General features: G+C 49.2%; 1 protein-coding gene across 2 annotated transcripts in view; it reads left to right on the forward strand.

The window, feature by feature from the left end:
- Positions 1 to 2487: 2487 nt before the first annotated feature.
- The window catches only part of gtdc1 (glycosyltransferase-like domain containing 1), a 30646-nt gene continuing 8728 nt past the window's right edge, over positions 2488 to 24405 (forward strand). For both annotated transcript variants that reach the window (XM_079253910.1, XM_079253911.1), the window contains exons 1-7: positions 2488 to 2621; positions 9785 to 9975; positions 10096 to 10263; positions 13391 to 13564; positions 20290 to 20376; positions 20468 to 20542; positions 20659 to 20768. In XM_079253910.1, the coding sequence (XP_079110036.1) occupies positions 2604 to 2621; positions 9785 to 9975; positions 10096 to 10263; positions 13391 to 13564; positions 20290 to 20376; positions 20468 to 20542; positions 20659 to 20768 (823 nt within the window). In that variant the 5' untranslated portion in view covers positions 2488 to 2603. The remainder of the gene's footprint in view (positions 2622 to 9784; positions 9976 to 10095; positions 10264 to 13390; positions 13565 to 20289; positions 20377 to 20467; positions 20543 to 20658; positions 20769 to 24405) is intronic.

The following is a 24405-nucleotide window of genomic DNA, read 5'->3' on the forward strand; positions in this document are numbered from 1 at the left end:
CATTAACAATCTTATCCAGAAGAGTAAATTCTTCCTCCTCACAGGGAAACAACAAACTTATTGGTAGTGTTTTGTGTAACGGTGTGTACTTGTTGCACAAGCTGCCTATCACTCTTTCTACATGTCTCCTCAGGTGGGCTAAAACACAAGTATCTTTAACATCTTTAGCATCAGCTTGATGTTGAAGTAGCTCCTCTCCTACAGCTCCTGCATCCGCTTGGATTCCACCTCTCTCATTTCCATTCATGCACATTTGTTTATTATTGCCTCTTCCTATGGATTCTCCACATCTGCGCCGTCTGCAGGTCTGGCGGTCTGAGACTGAGGCTTTCACCTCAGACTGACCCAGATGTTGGAGCCCAGTCTGGATGTGACTCCTCCATCTCATCTGCTGGTTTACCTTCGGGGGGGCAAAAGAATTCACATGAGGACATATTAACATCCAAAGTATGCTGTGAATGCATCAGACTCGAAACACCGTTCAGCTTCAGGTCCCACTAATCATTTATTGGTTAAGTCAGATAAAAGTTTATTAATAAACTATTTCAAATTAAAAACTAACAACTAACGGCTGGGTGTTGTTTGGGTTTTATTTATCTGTGAGAGCCAGAGAGTCCGCTGGCGGACCTCGGCTGCTTGGTTTCCATCAGTGCGCTGCAGGACAGCTGTAGCTACACATGTTGCTTACTGTCACCAAGTATGAATGAGGGATGGATTAAAAGTAAAGCGCTATAATGCCTTGTAAGGTGCCATATATATCTAATCATTTATCACGATTATTATGTGATCTTTGCGTTAGCATTCACTTAGCATGCTAGCTTGCTAGCCACTATGTCAACAGATGCTCTTCCAGTAGCTTCGGGTTATTTGATTGAAATCAGAACAAAATAAGAACAAAATAATCGAATTACATAAAACAGTCACACTTAATGAAAATGTCGGGAGCAGACTTTCAGAGATGTTGGGATGTTAGTAAAACTTAAGCCGGTGCGTCTAACGGCAGATATCCATCCGTCTCCTCCGGGTTACATCAGATACAAGACTCCCTTGGTTCTTCTTCCATGTAGGAAACGAGTTAAAAGACGAGCCGTGATCTATTTTATTCCCAATGGATCGTGTGCTCGGACAATGCAGCCGACTACACAGCAAGTTATTCTCATATTTACTGCAATCCTTCTCTATGGCCTCAAACAATGGCAGCTTTTCCCATCAGCCACTGCGGGGCCAGCATCGTGATGTCACGTTGCCAAGCCCCATTGCCAGTGGAGCAGCATAGACATCATATATACGTAGACGCCTCATTGAGCGCTGGAGAGTGAACCAGCGCCATATTGGATGGGTCTCCGCTGTCGAGTTTTGTTGCAGCGTCAACGTAGTTTCCCCACAAAACTCTTTTGTGGAACAACGCGTATATATTACACACTAAAAAAAACCCCCACTTTTCTGCATAATTGGTTGATAAATAATATTAACACAGTGAATAATCTCCTGAATGCAAGTGAATTGTTAGAATTATTATGATATTATTATTAGAATTATTCCTGTACACCAAGAACCCAGTAGAGGCAACACAGGATTAAAAAGTAGAAGTAGAAAAAAAGCGTAGCTTCATATATGAGTAACGAAGCAGAGCGCTGGAGGATTTAATGTACTGCACAAAGGACAATCATGAGACAAGTGGGGAGAAGACATTACATTTAACAAAGAATGAATGAAGAATAAAATAAACCTAAATTAACACTAATACACATATATATACACACACAAATTATATATATATACATACATATATATATATATATATATATATATATATATATATATATATATATATATATATATATATATATATATATATATATACATATATATATATGTGTGTGTGTGTGTGTATGTTCTGTATACAGAAAAATTTGGATTGTCTTCATTAAATCTTACTCCAAGGTTTTTGGAAAGTTAGCAGCCCTTGTGTACCAGGAAATGTCCCTCAGCAGTCTAAACCTATCGCAGCATAACAAAGGGATAGTTTGTTAGCTAATGATCCCTAATTATAGGACTTGTCAAAATATTTTAACTTAAAAGCACGTTGTTTTTTTTTTATGTTTTACAGTGATCTGTATCATAACAATATCTCTCCCCTTTGTAACAAACCAAACTGTGAGGAAAAACAGGTAAAACTTCGTAGAGTTCGTGTCGTGGTTGGACCTACACCTTACAAATAAATGCATTGGAGGCGAATGGAGACCCATCCAAGATGGCGGCGCGATGAGACGTCAGCTGTATAGGCGGCGTGATACAATGCGGCGTCTACGTAAATATGATGTCTATGTGGAGCAGTAGAATGACGTCATCGCAGCGCACACAGAGTTTTTTGCGTAAACATCGCAGGAGAGTAAACTCACGTGTTTTCTCGCGATGTGGGATAATGATGGTGGACCAAGGCCTTTAATCCAGCATGCTTCTCATAACAAACACACATAAATAGATGAATGAACATGTTGAACATGTGAAGTTGGAACTATCTGCATCAGATTCCAGACGTTGATCTTACGTCTGTAACGTGATGACGTAGCAGCCGTACGCACCGGCGCCGTGAGAGGAAGATGCAGCAGTCTGAGGCGGTGAGTCCCGGCTAACATGTGGACCAAGCTGTCTGTCCTCCCCCGGTCCCCCAGCGAACCGAGAGTCAGGACACAGTCGGTCCGGACTGGGTTGGGTCGGACCGGTGGGGACGCGGAAGGTTCTGGTTGTTTGGCCCGAGAGGAGGGTTAGCTGTTAGCTGCGTGTGCAGCCACCTGGAGACCCACACAAGTCCTCCTCAGGTCTGTAGGTTGGTCCCCCATCCATGGAGACCAGGGGTTCCCCGGGGTTAGGGTTGTAAAACCTGGTTCATCCAAATTATTAAAGGTCGTTTTGTGTCAGCTCACCTGTCCAGGTGTGTCTGCCTCTCACAGGTTAGCAGGGGTTAAAGAGAACAAATAGGTCCAACTCCTACATATTGCTACATAATATTACTAGTATTGATTTTATCATAATGTTATAATTCTATAGTGTGTCAATACAATATAGATTTCCAGATTTATATATATATATATATATATATATATATATATATATATATATATATAATTTACACACCCTCCATGACCTGGAAGCTGGTCTGGCTCTTCAGGCCGCGGAGGTTATGCATTTAAAAATCCATGTGGATTTTTAAATGCCAAGTATGATTTTTTTTGTAGAAAAAAATCGGATAACCCATTAAGTTATTTATAAAATATGTATATAAAGAATAAAACAACTTTGTTTTGGTCTGATATTGCAATCAGAAGCAATGCTAGGTTGAAATGAAATGAACAATACTTTATTAATCCCCAAAGGGAAATATTATAGTATATAATAATAACTAGAGGAGGTCTTGTTCCGGAGGCTGATGGCTGCTGGCAGGAATGATCTTCTGTATCTTTCAGTCTTACGTCGGACCTGAAGAAGCCTCTCACTGAACACACTTTGTTGTTTCATCACTGTGTTGTGGAGAGGGTGTGAAGAATCCTCCATCATCTTCATCAGCTTGTGCAGCATTCTTCTTTGGACAATCAGCTCCAGCGGCTCCAGAGTTACTCCAAGCACAGAAGCAGCTTTCTGGATCAGTTTGTTGATTCTCTTCAAGTCTCTGGTGCTGATGCTACTACCCCAGCAGATGCTGCAAAGCTGACTGCACTCTCCACAACAGACTTCTAGAAGATATGCAACATCTTGGTGCAGACGTTAAACCATCTCAGCTTCCTTAAGAAGTACAGTCTGCTCTGACCTTTCTTGTAGATGTAGTCAGTGTTGCATTTCCAGTCCAGTTTGTTGTCCAGCTGAACTCCAAGATACTTGTATTCCTCCACCACCTCCACCTCCTCTCCCAGGATGGAAACAGTGCTTTGTTTATTCTTCTTCCTCCTGAAGTCAACAATCATCTCTTTTGTTTTGCTGCTATTTAATATGAGATGATTGTCACCGCACCATTTAACAAACTGACTGACCAGTTCTCTGTACTCTGCTTCTTGTCCATCACTGATACACCCCACAACTGCAGAGTCATCAGAGTATTTCTGCAGATGACAGGACTCAGAGTTGTACTGGAAGTCTGAGGTGTACAGAGTGAAGAGGAATGGCCAGAGTACAGCTCCTTGTGGTGCACCAGTGCTGCTGACCTCCATCTCAGACACACAACCTTTCAGTCTCACAAACTGGGGTCTGTTTGTGAGGTAGTCATAGATCCAGGTGGTTGTGGAGGTATCCACCTGGAATTTATGGAGCTTCTCACATAACAAAGCAGGCTGAATGGTATTAAAAGCACTGAGAAATGAAAGAACATGACCCTCAGAGTGCTGCCTGAATGGTCCAGATGAGAGTGTGCTCTCTGGAGCAGGTATATGATGGCATCTTCAACCCCAAGTCCATTACGATATGCAAACTGGAATGGGTCCTGAAAGGTGTTTACTTGCTTGTTGAGGTGAGCCAGTAAGAGTCTCTCCAGGACTTTCATGATGTGAGATGTCAGGGCAACTGGTCTGTAGTCACTTGGTTCAGCTGGTTGTGTTTTTTTAGGCACTGGAACAAGGCAGGAGGTTTTCCACAGCACTGGGACTCTATTTAGTCTCAGACTGGTGTTGAAAAGGTGCTGGAGAATCGGACATAGTTGTTCTGAGCAGGTCTTGAGAACTCTGGGACTGACACCATCTGGACCTGCAGCCTTGTTCTGGTTCAGTTTCTCAAGTTGCTTCATAACCTGATTGCAGGAGACAAACAAGGTGGAGGTCTCAGGATGTCCTGATGTGGAGGGAGATGAAGCTGTGTTCTGGTCCATGACTGAGCTGCAGGGTGACAGATTGGAGGCGTGACAGGAAAGCAGTGGGCTTATGGAGGGTGTGTGGTCTGTTGGGCTGGAGGTAGGGGGTGAACTGAACCTGGTGAAGAATATGTTCAGCTCATTAGCTCTGTCCAGACCTCCATCAGGCTGGTCCCCCTTTAACTTGAAGCCCGTGATCTTCTTCATTCCAGACCACACATCCCTCAGGTTATTCTGCTGGAGCTGACTTTCTAACTTCTTCCTGTAGTCCTCCTTGCACTTCTTAGTTTGGGTTTTAAGTTGTTTTTGTGTTGCCCTCAGTAACTCCCTGTCTCCATCCCTGAAGGCTTTCTTTTTGATGTTCAGCAGCTTTTTCAGCTCACTGGTGATCCAGGGTTTGTTATTGGGGAAGCACCTCACTGTTCTTGTTGGGACGATGCTGTCCACACAGAAGTTTATGTAATCTGTCACACACTCAGTCATGGCGTTGATGTCGTCTCCATGAGGTTCACAGAGGACGTTCCAGTCTGTAGCCTCAAAGCCTCCTCTAAGAGCATCTTCAGCTTCAGCAGACCAGATTTTGATAGTCTTTGTGATGACTGGTTGCTGCTGAACGATGGGCTTGTAGGTGGAGGTGAGAAGAACCAGATTATGGTCAGATCTTCCTAAAGGAGGCAGGGCAGAACAACTGGATCCATTATTCATATTTGCATAAAATAAGTCCAACATCTTATTTTCTCTGGTGGAGCAGCTGACAAACTGCGTTGAAGTCTCCGGAGATCACCATGAATGAGTTTGGATGCTGTGTTTGTAGCCGAGCAACGACGGAGCTGATGACGTCACAGGCTGTGTCTGGTGCGGTACAGGAGGTGGTGAGAGCTGATCACCACCAAGTCCTTGTGTTGTACCCCAGTGTACCTGGACGTCCCCATCCCCTGCAGTGTTCTTTTTTTTTCAAATCTTTTCTGCACATTTAGACGTTTTCCATTATGAAAAGTTTACAGCTTCAAAATTAATTTATAACTATTGGTGCCATGTTCCTGCTGCCTAACTGGTTTCCTGATGATTGGCCTGAGCTGCAGCAGCAGAAATGGCAGATTGAAGCTGTGGGCATCTTGAGTGCTCCTGCAGCCTCTTTAGCTCCCATTGTGGGCAGTTAAATGGAGTACAAACTGGAAATTTCTTGAAGGATATTTAGTGGAAGAACGAGGCGCCCGGGGACGTACAGCGTCCACTTCCTGCCTCCTGGCATCATAATGGACTGGTATCAGGACACATTGTGCTGCTGATAGATGGATGTTGGGGTTTCTGTGGTTTGTTCCTGCAAAGTTAACTCAACAATAGTCTGACATCAGCTGACAGCCTCCATCAGCTTGGTTTTTATCTCTGATGAGCTTCCAGACACCGAGCCGCTCTGAAGACTACGTGTGGAAATGCAGACGTATTTCTGAGGGGAAACTCTGTAGGCCGGGACTGAGGCTGATAGAGCATGACAGTCAGAGTAAAAAGGAGGACATCATTCATCCTGACATGCTTTGTTACAGCTGTTTCTGCATAAGAGTCCTTTCCTGCTGATCCAGCAACCAAGCAGCTCTGCACCATCTCTCATGTCTCTGTCGATCAGTAAACAACATGTGAGAACAGACATTATATCATCTTTCATCAACTCTGTGATCATTATCAGTTGTCAGGCCATCTGATCTGAACATGAACTTTCTTAAACATACCATGAGACCTTCTATTCCACCTAAAGTATTAGGACCTGTCTACGAACTGGACTCTACCTAGCTTCCCAGGTTTTCTTGCTCTAAATTGTTTATATTCTAAACTGGCGGAGAGGGGTGGGCGTACTCGATTACCTGGCGGAGAGGGGTGGGCGTACTCGATTACCTGGCGGAGAGGGGTGGGCGTACTCGATTACCTGGCGGAGAGGGGTGGGCGTACTCGATTACCTGACGGAGAGGGCTGGGCGTACTCGATTACCTGGCGGAGAGGGGTGGGCGTACTCGATTACCTGACGGAGAGGGCTGGGCGTACTCGATCACCTGGCGGAGAGGGGTGGGCGTACTCGATCACCTGGCGGAGAGGGCTGGGCGTACTCGATCACCTGACGGAGAGGGCTGGGCGTACTCGATTACCTGACGGAGAGGGCTGGGCGTACTCGATCACCTGGCGGAGAGGGCTGGGCGTACTCGATCACCTGGCGGAGAGGGCTGGGCGTACTCGATCACCTGACGGAGAGGGCTGGGCGTACTCGATTACCTGGCGGAGAGGGGTGGGCGTACTCGATTACCTGGCGGAGAGGGGTGGGCGTACTCGATTACCTGACGGAGAGGGCTGGGCGTACTCGATCACCTGGCGGAGAGGGGTGGGCGTACTCGATCACCTGGCGGAGAGGGGTGGGCGTACTCGATTACCTGGCGGAGAGGGGTGGGCGTACTCGATCACCTGGCGGAGAGGGCTGGGCGTACTCGATTACCTGGCGGAGAGGGCTGGGCGTACTCGATTACCTGGCGGAGAGGGCTGGGCGTACTCGATTACCTGGCGGAGAGGGCTGGGCGTACTCGATTACCTGGCGGAGAGGGGTGGGCGTACTCGATTACCTGGCGGAGAGGGCTGGGCGTACTCGATTACCTGGCGGAGAGGGCTGGGCGTACTCGATTACCTGGCGGAGAGGGCTGGGCGTACTCGATTACCTGGCGGAGAGGGGTGGGCGTACTCGATTACCTGGCGGAGAGGGCTGGGCGTACTCGATTACCTGACGGAGAGGGGTGGGCGTACTCGATTACCTGGCGGAGAGGGGTGGGCGTACTCGATTACCTGGCGGAGAGGGGTGGGCGTACTCGATTACCTGGCGGAGAGGGCTGGGCGTACTCGATTACCTGACGGAGAGGGCTGGGCGTACTCGATTACCTGGCGGAGAGGGCTGGGCGTACTCGATTACCTGGCGGAGAGGGGTGGGCGTACTCGATTACCTGGCGGAGAGGGGTGGGCGTACTCGATTACCTGGCGGAGAGGGGTGGGCGTACTCGATTACCTGACGGAGAGGGCTGGGCGTACTCGATTACCTGGCGGAGAGGGGTGGGCGTACTCGATTACCTGGCGGAGAGGGCTGGGCGTACTCGATTACCTGACGGAGAGGGCTGGGCGTACTCGATTACCTGGCGGAGAGGGGTGGGCGTACTCGATTACCTGGCGGAGAGGGCTGGGCGTACTCGATTACCTGGCGGAGAGGGCTGGGTGTTTGATCTCCAGAGTAGATGTGGATCTGGTGGTACCGTCTGGAAAAGTCTTCTCTAATTATCAAGGCTGTGACCTCATGCTTCCGTCCCGATTCGATTAGATTTCGATTTTTTTGGGTGTTGATTTGATTTAATTTGCAATTTTTACAATTCTTCAATATTGCTGATTTTTGTAGGCTAAACGCAAAAAAAGAGTTCATAACTTTTTACCCATCATTTTTTATTTCAATCAGGACAAAACAACACAGTAGCCAGACCATCATTCTCCTGCTGTAACGCCCAAGAAGATAAGTAAAAAGATCAATAAAAACAATATGAACTAGTAACAGCTTTTATTGAAATAATAGCAGCTGTGAATGTCCATTTATTGAACTGTGCTGAATGATCGAAATGAAATTGCATAAATATAAGAAATTGAAAAGAAAAAAAAAGCACAATAACATTTTCTCAAATTGCCCCACATCGGGATTCAACCCATGAACTCCAGTATTGAAGCACCCTGACTTACTTCCTACACCACTAGCACTCTTTGTTAAAACTTGGAAAAAGGGTTGAAATTTTTTCCAATTAGCATGGGAATGTCTTTATTTTTTACACTTCCAGCAGGGTGGAATTAGTGGGAACAAAAACATGTGAGGTTGAACTAAACTCTAATAAAGATGTGACAGACTTTATTGTTCATTGTGAAAAATGTTTTTTTTAATCTGTTTCAGATTTATCAAAATGTTGCAGGGAGCATTGTTGGAACAAATGGAGACATTTGCAAATAAATTCCTTTTCTCCTTGAAGTGTGCAGCTGAGACCAACAGTTCACATGGAGCAGTCTGCAGAACTGCACGCCGTCACACAAGCAACAGCCAACAAACAACAACAGAGCTAAATGTTAAATGCTGCATTTGAACCAGTGCCTGGTATGTTTACCTGTGTACCGGTGCACAAAATGGACCAATCACTGAGCTGAAGGAACAAACAGGAACGGATTTCAATACATTGACAAAAACTTGAATAACTTGAGAAGTTTCCATGTTAGAAAGACCAAAAGCCAAAGCACATATCTCCTGGATGAGCTGAACAGTTTGATACCTGAATGGTGGAAGTGAGACAAATGGTGAAGGAGGAGCAGCGTGCCAAACATTTAGCAGGAAAGACACTGGGGGATGGGAACTTGATGAACCGGACACTGCAAACCGGTGCAGAGCTCTGAAAACTCTTTTGAAGCAGTTTTCAGCTCATTATGCAAAAATGGACCAATCGCAGAGCTGAATTTTTGCAACGTCCAATGCACAGCGGGTTTGAAAGACTTTCATCCAACCACAAGGCTGAATTCATTTTTTACAAAACGCTAAATATCTCAAAAACTACAAAGATTTGAAACAACAAAAGTCGTAGCACATTTCTCCCGAAGGAGCTGCAGGGTTTGAGATGGAAACGGTTGAAGTGATCTGAACGGCGCAGGAGGAGGAGCACGGCAAAGTTTGCCGGAATAATAATAAAAATGGCCGAACAGGATCTCATTAATGTGAATGCCCATGGGGACAGTCACATTAATGACAAAAATTTTATAGTATTTATTTGAAAAAAAAATTTTTAACAGTGAAAATTGATTTTAAAATTGTGTTTGCAAAAAATCCTGATATTTGATTTTTATTCAATTTCCCACCCCTACTAATGAGTGGGTTAATCCGATCAATGTTTGCTCCGATAGGTGGGTGGGGCGCCCAGCGTTCTCCTGGTGGAACCGTTCTACGGGGGCTCCCACAAACAGCTGATTGACCTGCTGAAGGAAAACATCAGCAGCTGCTGTGTCTGCACGCTGCCCGCCAAGAAATGGCACTGGAGGGCTCGGACAGCCGCACTGTCCCTCAGCCAGACCATCCCTACCTGTTCTTCCTTCAGGTGAGACTCGCTGGTGATATCACATGGGTGACACTGCAGGACTACTTGTAATATCCACGTCCTTCAGGTTTCCTACTTGTGTCGGGTGCGCAGGGTTCTCTAACCTCTAACTCTCCGCAGGGTTCTCTTCAGCAGCTCTGTTCTGAACCTGTGTGAGCTTGTGGCCCTCAGACCAGATCTGGCCTGCCTGAAGAAGGTTCTGTACTTCCATGAAAACCAACTGGTTTATCCGGTCCGCAAAGACCAGGAGAGGGACTTCCAGTATGGATACAACCAAGTGTTGTCATGGTAAGACACATCACTCATTGATAATTGATTAGAGCTATGTCTTCAGCTGCAGTTTGTCTTCATGATTGATTCAGATTCAGAAGACTTTGTCCTTATACCTGTCAATGTGCAGGACACAACAGCCATAAAGTGTCACAGATGAACCGACAAGTACAACAGCAGAAATAAAAAGTTTAGAATAAAAGCATTTTAAGAAGCATGTCACCAGGGTTTGAAAGCCTGACGGCAGAAAGAATAAAGGAATAAACGTATCTGTTTTCCTGCTGAGAATGAGGCAGCATCTCAAGACAAACATCATCATCTGTGCTTTCTGCAGCAGCCGTCTGCTCCACTGAGACAGTAGATCATCTGAACACCCATGATGATGCTGGATGAGCTGTTTCTGTCCTTCACTGCCAACCTGTAAAACCAGCACATAAAGAAAAGGTCAATAGACTCAAAAGAAGGTTGATAAAACGCATAAAACTGGTTTATTTACATTCAAAGAATTCAGTTTCCACAGCAGGAGAATACACTGTTTACCAGAGTCAAATATTGTGTCTAAGTATTTATAGATATCCACGACTGTGACCTTTTCTCCGTTTATTCGACTGTCAACATGTTTCGAAGCTTTTTTCCTGAAGGCAGTCACCATTTCTTTAGTTTTCTCCACATCATGTGACAAATGATGAAAGCGTCATGGGCAACTGCCCTCCTAGCTGGTTCGGCAAGTATCCCTGACGCTCAGCAGAGGCAAGAGCACGCAACCCTGAGATAAAGCAGTGATGGAGACCACGCTGTCACCATTCACTAAAACCTGCTGAACTCAGTTAACCATCACCACTCGCCTGGTATGCGGGCGATCCAATGCCACAGTGTCAACACTTTGCGCAATATCTCAGGAAGCACACAACGAAACTTAATGAGGAAAACTGCTACCACAAACACACACTGTGTGTGATCTATTGTGTACAATTCCAGCCTTTTTGGGAAGGTTTTCAATCCAGCCATTAAGTGCGGCATTTTTTCCAGGTATGATTTATTACATTTTGTGATTTAAAACATGTAAATTATGTTAGCGGACCTCCTTATTGAAGCTTTGTGCAAACAGGGATGACTTCCAGATTTCTCCTCCTTTTGTTTTTATGTTGGTGACATCCAATCCCAGCAGCCAAAGATCAGCGTGAGATGAAATAGTTATCTTCCAGAATAGAAAACATAGTAATAAACTTAAAATAAAAAGTAATAGAAAAACCAGGCAGTCCCAACAGTCCATCCCTGGAAGTGTGAGATGTATGATATAGTCCTCTGTCTTGTTCTAGATAGAAACTTTATTCCAAGAGTAACACAGGTGACTGAAGAAGTGAGGGGAAAAGAAATGGAACAAAATGAAAATAGTTTTGTTTATGTTGATGTTAGAATGTTGGGATCTTTTTCTCCTGATACCCAAGGCCTGATAGAAACATATTTATGAATGAAAAAAGCTTCTACATTGTTGATTTGTCCATCCTTCCATCCATCTTCTGCCGCTTATCCGGGGTCGGGTCGCGGGGGCAGCAGCCTAAGCAGGGAAGCCCAGACTTCCCTCTCCCCAGCCACATTTGCCAACTCTGCGGGGGGGATCCCGAGGCGTTCCCAGGCCAGCCGAGAGATATAATCCCTCCAGCGTGTCCTGGGTCTTCCCCGGGGTCTCCTCCCAGAGGGACGTGCCTGGAACACCTCACCGGGGAGGTCCAGGAGGCATCCTGACCAGATGCCCGAGCCACCTCAACTGGTTCCTCTCGATGCGAAGGAGCAGCGGCTCTACTCTGATCTCCTCCCGGATGACCGAGCTCCTCACCCTATCTCTAAGGGAGAGCCCGGCCACCCTGCGGAGGAAACTCATTTCAGCCGCCTGTATACGAGATCTCCTTCTTTCAGTCACGACCCACAGCTCATGACCATAGGTGAGGGTAGGAACGTAGATCGACTGGTAAATCGAGAGCTTTGCCTTCTGGCTCAGCTCCTTCTTCACCACAACAGACCGGTGCAGAGTCCGCATTACTGCAGACGCCGCACCGATCCGTCTGTCCATCTCACGCTCCATCCTTCCCTCACTCGTGAACAAGACTCCGAGATATTTAAACTCCTCCACTTGAGGCAGGACCTGACTCCCGACCCGGAGAGGGCAATCCACCCTATTGCGGCTTAGGACCATGGTCTCAGATTTGGAGGTGCTGATTCTCATCCCAGCCGCTTCACACTCGGCCACGAATCACTCAAGCAAGAGCTGGAGATCACGACCAGATGAAGCCAACAGGACCACGTCATCTGCAAAAAGCAGGGACCCAATCTTGAGGCCACCAGACCGGATCCCCTCAACACCTCGGCTGCACCTAGAAATTCTGTCCATATAAGTTATGAACAGAATCGGTGATAAAGGGCAGCCTTGGCGGAGTCCAACCCTCACCGGAAACGGATCCGACTTACTACCGGCAATGTGGACCAAGCTCTGACACCTGTCGTACAGGGACCGGACAGCTCGTACAAGGGGGTCCGGTACCCCATACTCCCGGAGTACCCCCCACAGGAGCCCCCGGGGGACACGGTCGAACGCCTTCTCCAGGTCCACAAAGCACATGTAGACTGGTTGGGCAAACTCCCATGCCCCCTCCAGGACCCCAAAGAGGGTATAGAGCTGGTCCACTGTTCCGCGACCAGGACGAAAACCACACTGCTCCTCCTCAATCCGGGATTCGACTATCCGGCGGACCCTCCTCTCCAGGACCCCTGAATAGACCTTACCAGGGAGGCTGAGGAGTGTGATTCCCCTGTAATTGGAACACACCCTCCGGTCCCCCTTCTTAAAAAGGGGGACCACCACCCCAGTCTGCCAGTCCAGCGGTACTGCCCCCGATGTCCATGCGATGCTGCAGAGGCGTGTCAGCCAGGACAGCATCCAGAGCCTTAAGGAACTCCGGGCAGATCTCATCCACCCCCGGGGCCTTGCCGCCAAGGAGCTTATTGACCACCTCAGCGACTTCAGATGGATGTTGACAGGATGGATGGATGATGGATGGATGATGGATGGATGATGGATGTTGACTGAACAGACCAGGAAGTTGGACAGGACCTTTAGACACGTCGTCTGTGCTGGTTTTTGTTACAGTATGGTTGCAGACCTGGTGGTCTTCAACTCCCACTTCAACATGGACTCCTTCCTGTCTTCCATCGCCTCTTTCATGAAGAAAATTCCGGACCACAGACCTAGAGATCTCGAGCAGAAGATTCGTCCTAAGTGTGTGGTCCTCTACTATCCGGTCCAGTTCCCGGACATCAGCAGGTCAGTGGTCTCCATCATGGACCCAGGCGCATCTCTGTTCTGTGTTCTTGAAATCGCGACATGTCCCTGGTAGGGCTGCAACGATTACTCGGGTAACTCGGGTAAATCGAGTGCAAAAACTGATCGAGGCAGATTATTTACCTCGAGGTTCCATTTAATGTCACATGGTGATAACCGAGGTGAAGTTAGTTTGATGTTTGATATTCGGACCCCCAGTCTCCCGACCCGAAGCCACTTCGTCATGGGGTTAAGATGCACGATGCAACAGCCTTCTCAACTTCATACATTCCATCTATATTCCTTTTTTGTTTTTTGTTTTTTTAACCTGTCCAGCATCTCAGCAGACAGAACAACAATCTGCGTGCCGTATTTTTGCCAGACAGATTTGCTCTGTCAAGGGAGACATCTCATGTAAATAGCTGCCCTTGATAATCTGAATATTTTTATTATGATGATAATTATTTTATTTTATTTATTTATTTATTTATTTTCCTTTTATCATTTTGCAATCATCGTCAGTCTTGATACGGCCGAGCTGGACCTGGCAGGGGAAGAGGAAAAAAGAGGAAATGAAAGGAGGAAAAAGAGAGAGAGAAAAGAAAGGCGTGTCTAAGCTGCTAAAGTTACAGTATTTGCAAAACAATATAAAGTACTGAAAAAATACAAGAAGACATCAGTAGGATAGTGACAATATTCAAAAACAGACAAAAAAATGAAAGATAAAAGTAAAAAAAGTAAATGAATGAATAAAATAACAATTCCAATCCCAACCGCTATTAAACATACCTACAGAGAGTCATCAGCAACATTTAGTAGGAAGCAGATGGGAAGATGAGCGCATGTGGGCGTGCACGTGTGAGTGTTCAAGCTGTGATCATGCAATCAAAGATCAGCTGAGTGCTTGTAGGGGAGCACGACCACGACCCGAGGAGTAGGGGAGGAAGCCAAGGCCCCCAGGGCCCGGCAAGCCCACCGCGCACAGAGCCCGGGCAGGCAAAGCAGAGAGAGCCTCCGTCCCCCGAGCCCAGAGCAGTGGAAGCCTCCAGGCAGGCGCCACCCGGCGCCACGAGGCAGGGGCACCGGGTAGCACAGGGCGACGGCACGCCGGCCCGGCGGGCGCCGGGTGCTGAAGCGCGGGCCGCACAGAGAGCCGGCAGCCCACAGGCCCCAGGACCACCCGTCCCCCCCAGCAGAGCCCCGGCCAAGACCCAGCGGGCCCCGCCCACCCAGAGCTAAACCATCGCGGGCCGGCGCCACCACGATACCAGGGGCGGGATCCCCAAGGACAAGGACACGTCCGTAGACCCTCCCCACAACCCTCCCGCTGCTTCCTATCCCCCTCTCCAGCACCCTCCCCATCCCCCCCCACGACAGCCGGAGCCGGAGGACTGCAGGCCCCAGACCTGAACTCCCCACATTCACACACCCCCCACACAGCCAACCAGAGACCCTGCCGGCCCCCTCATGCAGCCCAGGCATCGCCCAGGACAGAGGGCCCCCCGCAGCGCCCCGTCCCCAACCCCCAGGCCAGCACCAGGCCCGCCCCCCGTACCCCGAGTGCTCCCCATGTAGAGGGGACATAGGAAGACCCCTGCCCCCCCCACCCGCCTCTGTGGTGTGTGCATGGGTGGGTCGTGATTGTAGTGCAAGTAAAAAAAGGGGTGGCTGTGGGGGGGTGGGACCAGCTGCTGCCAGACAGCCAGACCCCCCCTCCCCAGCATTCCCTTGTTTATGTGAGTGTGTGTGTGTGTTAAGTGTGTGTGCTGCTTGTGTAAATGTAATAGTGTCTAAGTTGTGAGTAAAATGGAGGGGAGAAAGACCCCAATGGGAGGGGAGGGGCAAGGGCCCCCGCTGTAGCTCCTGTCCAGCGGTGGACCCCATCCTGTCCCCATCGACCCCATCCTGTCCCCAACGACCCCATCATGTCCCCATCTGCCCCATCATGTCCCCATCGACCCCATCCTGTCCCCATCGACCCCATCCTGTCCCCATCCTGTCCCCAACGACCCCATCCTGTCCCCATCGACCCCATCCTGTCCCCATCGACCCCATCATGTCCCCAACGACCCCATCCTGTCCCCATCGACCCCATCATGTCCCCAACGACCCCATCCTGTCCCCATCGACCCCATCCTGTCCCCATCGACCCCATCATGTCCCCAACGACCCCATCCTGTCCCCATCGACCCCATCCTGTCCCCATCGACCCCATCCTGTCCCCATCGACCCCATCCTGTCCCCAACGACCCCATCATGTCCCCAACGACCCCATCCTGTCCCCATCGACCCCATCCTGTCCCCATCGACCCCATCCTGTCCCCAACGACCCCATCCTGTCCCCATCGACCCCATCCTGTCCCCATCGACCCCATCCTGTCCCCAACGACCCCATCCTGTCCCCAACGACCCCATCATGTCCCCATCGACCCCATCCTGTCCCCATCGACCCCATCCTGTCCCCAACGACCCCATCATGTCCCCATCTGCCCCATCATGTCCCCATCGACCCCATCCTGTCCCCATCGACCCCATCCTGTCCCCATCGACCCCATCCTGTCCCCATCGACCCCATCCTGTCCCCAACGACCCCATCATGTCCCCATCGACCCCATCCTGTCCCCATCGACCCCATCCTGTCCCCATCGACCCCATCATGTCCCCATCTGCCCCATCATGTCCCCATCGACCCCATCATGTCCCCATCTGCCCCATCCTGTCCCCATCGACCCCATCCTGTCCCCAACGACCCCATCATGTCCCCAACGACCCCATCCTGTCCCCATCGACCCCATCCTGTCCCCATCGACCCCATCCTGTCCCCAACGACCCCATCCTGTCCCCATCGGCCCCATCCTGTCCCCAACGACCCCATCCTGTCCCCATCGACCCCATCCTGTCCCCATCGGCCCCATCCTGTCCCCATCGACCCCATCCTGTCCCCAACGACCCCATCCTGTCCCCATCGACCCCATCATGTCCCCATCTGCCCCATCATGTCCCCATCGACCCCATCCTGTCCCCATCGACCCCATCCTGTCCCCATCGACCCCATCCTGTCCCCATCGACCCCATCCTGTCCCCAACGACCCCATCCTGTCCCCATCGACCCCATCATGTCCCCATCTGCCCCATCATGTCCCCATCGACCCCATCCTGTCCCCATCGACCCCATCCTGTCCCCATCGGCCCCATCCTGTCCCCATCGGCCCCATCCTGTCCCCATCGACCCCATCCTGTCCCCATCGACCCCATCCTGTCCCCAACGACCCCATCCTGTCCCCATCGACCCCATCCTGTCCCCAACGACCCCATCATTTCTCCATCGACCCCATCCTGTCCCCATCGACCCCATCCTGTCCCCATCGACCCCATCATTTCTCCATCGACCCCATCCTGTCCCCATCGACCCCATCCTGTCCCCATCGACCCCATCCTGTCCCCATCGACCCCATCCTGTCCCCAACGACCCCATCCTGTCCCCATCGACCCCATCCTGTCCCCAACGACCCCATCATTTCTCCATCGACCCCATCCTGTCCCCATCGACCCCATCCTGTCCCCATCGACCCCATCCTGTCCCCAACGACCCCATCATTTCTCCATCGACCCCATCCTGTCCCCATCGACCCCATCCTGTCCCCATCGACCCCATCCTGTCCCCATCGACCCCATCCTGTCCCCATCGACCCCATCCTGTCCCCAACGACCCCATCATTTCTCCATCGACCCCATCCTGTCCCCATCGACCCCATCCTGTCCCCAACGACCCCATCATTTCTCCATCGACCCCATCCTGTCCCCATCGACCCCATCCTGTCCCCATCGACCCCATCCTGTCCCCATCGACCCCATCCTGTCCCCAACGACCCCATCATTTCTCCATCGACCCCATCCTGTCCCCATCGACCCCATCCTGTCCCCATCGACCCCATCCTGTCCCCAACGACCCCATCCTGTCCCCATCCTGTCCCCATCGACCCCATCCTGTCCCCATCGACCCCATCCTGTCCCCATCGACCCCATCCTGTCCCCAACGACCCCATCATGTCCCCATCGACCCCATCCTGTCCCCATCGACCCCATCATGTCCCCATCTGCCCCATCATGTCCCCATCGACCCCATCATGTCCCCATCTGCCCCATCCTGTCCCCATCGACCCCATCCTGTCCCCAACGACCCCATCATGTCCCCAACGACCCCATCCTGTCCCCATCGACCCCATCCTGTCCCCATCGACCCCATCCTGTCCCCAACGACCCCATCCTGTCCCCATCGGCCCCATCCTGTCCCCAACGACCCCATCCTGTCCCCATCGACCCCATCCTGTCCCCATCGGCCCCATCCTGTCCCCATCGACCCCATCCTGTCCCCAACGACCCCATCATGTCCCCATCTGCCCCATCATGTCCCCATCGACCCCATCCTGTCCCCATCGACCCCATCCTGTCCCCATCGACCCCATCCTGTCCCCAACGACCCCATCCTGTCCCCATCTGCCCCATCATGTCCCCATCGACCCCATCCTGTCCCCATCGACCCCATCCTGTCCCCATCGGCCCCATCCTGTCCCCATCGGCCCCATCCTGTCCCCATCGACCCCATCCTGTCCCCATCGACCCCATCCTGTCCCCAACGACCCCATCCTGTCCCCATCGACCCCATCCTGTCCCCAACGACCCCATCATTTCTCCATCGACCCCATCCTGTCCCCATCGACCCCATCCTGTCCCCATCGACCCCATCATTTCTCCATCGACCCCATCCTGTCCCCATCGACCCCATCCTGTCCCCATCGACCCCATCCTGTCCCCAACGACCCCATCCTGTCCCCATCGACCCCATCCTGTCCCCAACGACCCCATCATTTCTCCATCGACCCCATCCTGTCCCCATCGACCCCATCCTGTCCCCATCGACCCCATCCTGTCCCCATCGACCCCATCCTGTCCCCAACGACCCCATCATTTCTCCATCGACCCCATCCTGTCCCCATCGACCCCATCCTGTCCCCATCGACCCCATCCTGTCCCCAACGACCCCATCCTGTCCCCATCCTGTCCCCATCGACCCCATCCTGTCCCCATCGACCCCATCCTGTCCCCATCGACCCCATCCTGTCCCCAACGACCCCATCATGTCCCCATCGACCCCATCCTGTCCCCATCGACCCCATCATGTCCCCATCTGCCCCATCATGTCCCCATCGACCCCATCATGTCCCCATCTGCCCCATCCTGTCCCCATCGACCCCATCCTGTCCCCAACGACCCCATCATGTCCCCAACGACCCCATCCTGTCCCCATCGACCCCATCCTGTCCCCATCGACCCCATCCTGTCCCCATCGACCCCATCATGTCCCCATCGACCCCATCCTGTCCCCAACGACCCCATCCTGTCCCCATCGACCCCATCCTGTCCCCATCGACCCCATCCTGTCCCCAACGACCCCATCATTTCTCCATCGACCCCATCCTGTCCCCATCGACCCCATCATGTCCCCGTCGACCCCATCATGTCCCCGTCGACCCCATCATGTCCCCATCTGCCCCATCATGTCCCCATCGGCCCCATCATGTCCCCATCGACCCCATCGACCCCATCCTGTCCCCAACGACCCCATCCTGTCCCCAACGACCCCATCCTGTCCCCATCTGCCCCATCCTGTCCCCATCGACCCCATCATGTCTCCATCGACCCCATCATGTCCCCATCTGCCCCATCATGTCCCCATCGGCCCCATCATGTCTCCATCGACCCCATCATGTCCCCGTCGGCCCCATCATGTCCCCGTCGGCCCCATCATGTCTCCATCGACCCCATCATGTCCCCGTCGGCCCCATCATGTCTCCATCGACCCCATCATGTCCCCATCGACCCCATCATGTCCCCATCGACCCCATCATGTCCCCGTCGGCCCCATCATGTCCCCGTCGGCCCCATCATGTCTCCATCGACCCCATCATGTCTCCCTCGACCCCATCATGTCTCCATCGACCCCATCATGTCCCCATCGACCCCATCCTGTCCCCATCGACCCCATCCTGTCCCCATCGACCCCATCCTGTCCCCAACGACCCCATCATTTCTCCATCGACCCCATCATGTCCCCGTCGACCCCATCATGTCCCCGTCGACCCCATCATGTCCCCATCTGCCCCATCATGTCCCCATCGGCCCCATCATGTCCCCATCGACCCCATCGACCCCATCCTGTCCCCAACGACCCCATCCTGTCCCCAACGACCCCATCCTGTCCCCAACGACCCCATCCTGTCCCCATCTGCCCCATCCTGTCCCCATCGGCCCCATCATGTCCCCATCGACCCCATCATGTCTCCATCGACCCCATCATGTCCCCATCTGCCCCATCATGTCCCCATCGGCCCCATCATGTCTCCATCGACCCCATCATGTCCCCGTCGGCCCCATCATGTCCCCGTCGGCCCCATCATGTCTCCATCGACCCCATCATGTCCCCGTCGGCCCCATCATGTCTCCATCGACCCCATCATGTCCCCATCGACCCCATCATGTCCCCGTCGGCCCCATCATGTCCCCGTCGGCCCCATCATGTCTCCATCGACCCCATCATGTCTCCATCGACCCCATCATGTCTCCATCGACCCCATCATGTCCCCATCGGCCCCTCTGGTGTCCCTGTCTGTCCACCAGTCTCTGAGCACATCATGCGGTCTGACAGGGTTTTGGTTCTGGTTTTCCAGGCTGCTGCCGAAACACAAGCAACTTCGTCTGGCTGCTGAGACGTCTCATGCTGATGACATCATCGCACCATGGGATGAGCAGCAACGGTTGGTCTGGTTACTGTTTATTTTTATCAACACAGTCTGATAGAGTTTTACTAACAGTGAGTCTGGAACTGGTCTGGGTCCATCGGTCCAGAGCCCAGAAACCAGTTTCTGATGGAGACTCTGCAGACCAGATGAAGCCTCTGCACATCGTGTGGCCCCACAGATGGTGAGTTCTGGTTCTCGTTCAGCCAGGAGGTTCTGATGAAGGTGAAGAGGAGGACAACCGGTTAAACCAGGTCAGACCAGAACAGGTTCCCCTCAGAGATGTTCTCTGTGTTTTAGGGAACACGATAAGAACCCTGAGATGTTCTTCAGTGTTCTGCTCCAACTGAAGGAACGACGACTCAACTTCCATGTTTCTGTGATCGGAGAGACCTTCGCTGACATTCCTGGTAGGAGCGATGAAGGGAACAGTTAGCTGGTCCGGTTTCTGGGTTGTGGTGCAGATGATGATGATGGAGGTAGATGATGATGAAGATAGATGATGATGATGAAGATAGATGATGATGATGGAGGTAGATGATGATGATGGAGGTAGATGATGATGATGAACGTAGATGATGATGATGGAGGTAGATGATGATGATGAAGGTAGATGATGATGATGAAGATAGATGATGATTATGAACGTAGATGATGATGATGGAGGTAGATGATGATGATGGAGGTAGATGATGATGATGAACGTAGATGATGATGATGGAGGTAGATGATGATGATGGAGGTAGATGATGATGATGAAGGTAGATGATGATGATGAAGATAGATGATGATGATGAACGTAGATGATGATGATGGAGGTAGATGATGATGATGAAGGTAGATGATGATGATGGAGGTAGATGATGATGATGAAGGTAGATGATGATGATGAACGTAGATGATGATGATGAAGATTGATGATGATGAAGATAGATGATGATGATGATGGAGATAGATGAAGATGATGAAGGTAGATGATGATGGAGGTAGATGATGAAGGTAGATGATGATGATGAAGGTAGATGATGATGATGAAGATAGATGATGATGATGAAGGTAGATGATGATGATGAAGATAGATGATGATGATGGAGGTAGATGATGATGATGAAGGTAGATGATGATGATGATGGAGATAGATGAAGATGATGAAGGTAGATGATGATGATGAAGATAGATGATGATGATGAAGGTAGATGATGATGATGAAGGTAGATGATGATGATGGAGGTAGATGATGAAGGTAGATGATGATGATGAAGGTAGATGATGATGATGAAGATAGATGATGATGATGAAGGTAGATGATGATGATGAAGATAGATGATGATGATGAACGTAGATGATGATGATGAAGATTGATGATGATGAAGATAGATGATGATGATGATGGAGATAGATGAAGATGATGAAGGTAGATGATGATGATGGAGGTAGATGATGAAGGTAGATGATGATGATGAAGGTAGATGATGATGATGAAGATAGATGATGATGATGAAGGTAGATGATGATGATGAAGATAGATGATGATGATGGAGGTAGATGATGATGATGAAGGTAGATGATGATGACGAAGGTAGATGATGATGGAGGTAGATGATGAAGATAGATGATGATGATGAAGGTAGATGATGAAGATAGATGATGATGATGATGGAGGTAGATGATGATGATGAAGGTAGATGATGATGATGGAGGTAGATGATGATGATGAAGGTAGATGATGATGATGAACGTAGATGATGATGATGAAGATTGATGATGATGAAGATAGATGATGATGATGTTGGAGGTAGATGATGATGATGAAGATAGATGATGATGATGGAGGTAGATGAAGATGATGAAGGTAGATGATGATGATGGAGGTAGATGATGAAGGTAGATGATGATGATGAAGGTAGATGATGATGATGAAGATAGATGATGATGATGAAGGTAGATGATGATGATGAAGATAGATGATGATGATGGAGGTAGATGATGATGATGAAGGTAGATGATGATGACGAAGGTAGATGATGATGGAGGTAGATGATGAAGATAGATGATGATGATGAAGGTAGATGATGAAGATAGATGATGATGATGATGGACATAGATGATGATGATGAAGATAGATGATGATGATGAAGGTAGATGATGATGATGGAGGTAGATGATGATGAAGATAGATGATGATGATGGAGGTAGATGATGGAGGTAGATGATGATGATGAAGATAGATGATGATGATGATGGTAGATGATTATGATGATGGTTGATGATGATGATGGAGGTAGATGATGATGATGAAGGTTGATGATGATGAAGGTAGATGATGATGATGAAGGTTGATGATGATGATGGAGGTAGATGATGATGAAGGTTGATGATGATGGTAGATGATTATGATGATGGTTGATGATGATGATGGAGGTAGATGATGATGAAGGTTGATGATGATGATGAAGGTAGATGATGATGATGAAGGTTGATGATGATGAAGGTAGATGATGATGATGGAGGTTGATGATGATGATGGAGGTAGATGATGATGAAGGTTGATGATGATGATGATGATGGAGGTGGATGATGATGATGAAGGTTGATGATGAAGGTAGATGATGATGAAGGTTGATGATGATGATGATGATGATGGAGGTAGATGATGAAGGTAGATGATGATGATGAACGTAGATGATGAAGATAGATGATGATGATGAAGGTAGATGATGATGATGGAGGTAGATGATGAAGGTAGATGATGATGATGAAGGTAGATGATGAAGATAGATGATGATGATGATGGAGGTAGATGATGAAGGTAGATGATGATGATGAAGGTAGATGATGATGAAGATAGATGATGATGATGAAGATAGATGATGATGATGGAGGTAGATGATGATGATGAAGATAGATGATGATGATGAAGGTAGATGATGAAGGTAGATGATGATTATGAAGGTAGATGATGATGATGGACGTAGATGATGAAGATAGATGATGATGATGAAGATAGATGATGATGATGAAGATAGATGATGATGATGAAGGTAGATGATGATGATGAAGGTAGATGATGATGATGGACGTAGATGATGAAGATAGATGATGATGATGAAGATAGATGATGATGATGAAGATAGATGATGATGATGAAGGTAGATGATGATGATGATGGAGATAGATGATGATGATGGAGGTAGATGATGATGATGAAGGTTGATGATGATGATGGAGGTAGATGATGATGATGGAGGTTGATGATGATGATGAGGTAGATGATGATGATGAGGTTGATGATGATGGAGGTAGATGATGATGATGTTGATGATGATGATGGATGTAGATGATGATGATGAAGGTTGATGATGATGGAGGTAGATGATGATGATGAAGATAGATGATGATGATGGAGGTAGATGATGATGATGAAGGTAGATGATGATGAAGATAGATGATGATGATAGGAGGTAGATGATGATGAAGGTAGATGATGATGATGAAGATAGATATGAAGATGAAGGTTGATGATGATGAAGGTAGATGATGATGATGAAGATAGATGATGATGATGGAGGTAGATGATGATGATGAAGGTAGATGATGATGAAGATAGATGATGATGATGGAGGTAGATGATGATGATGGAGGTAGATGATGATGAAGATAGATGATGATGATGGAGGTAGATGATGATGATGAAGGTTGATGATGATGATGGAGGTAGATGATGATGATGAAGGTTGATGATGATGAAGGTATATGATGATGAAGATAGATGATGATGATGGAGGTAGATGATGATGATGGAGGTAGATGATGATGAAGATAGATGATGATGATGGAGGTAGATGATGATGAAGATAGATGATGATGATGGAGGTAGATGATGATGAGGTAGATGATGATGATGGAGGTAGATGATGATGATGGAGGTAGATGATGATGATGGAGGTAGATGATGATGATGGAGGTAGATGATGATGAAGATAGATGATGATGATGGAGGTAGATGATGATGATGAAGGTAGATGATGATGATGGAGGTAGATGATG

Source organism: Telmatherina bonti (assembly GCF_933228915.1).
Source record: "Telmatherina bonti genome assembly, chromosome: 15".
Classification (NCBI taxonomy): domain Eukaryota; kingdom Metazoa; phylum Chordata; class Actinopteri; order Atheriniformes; family Telmatherinidae; genus Telmatherina; species Telmatherina bonti.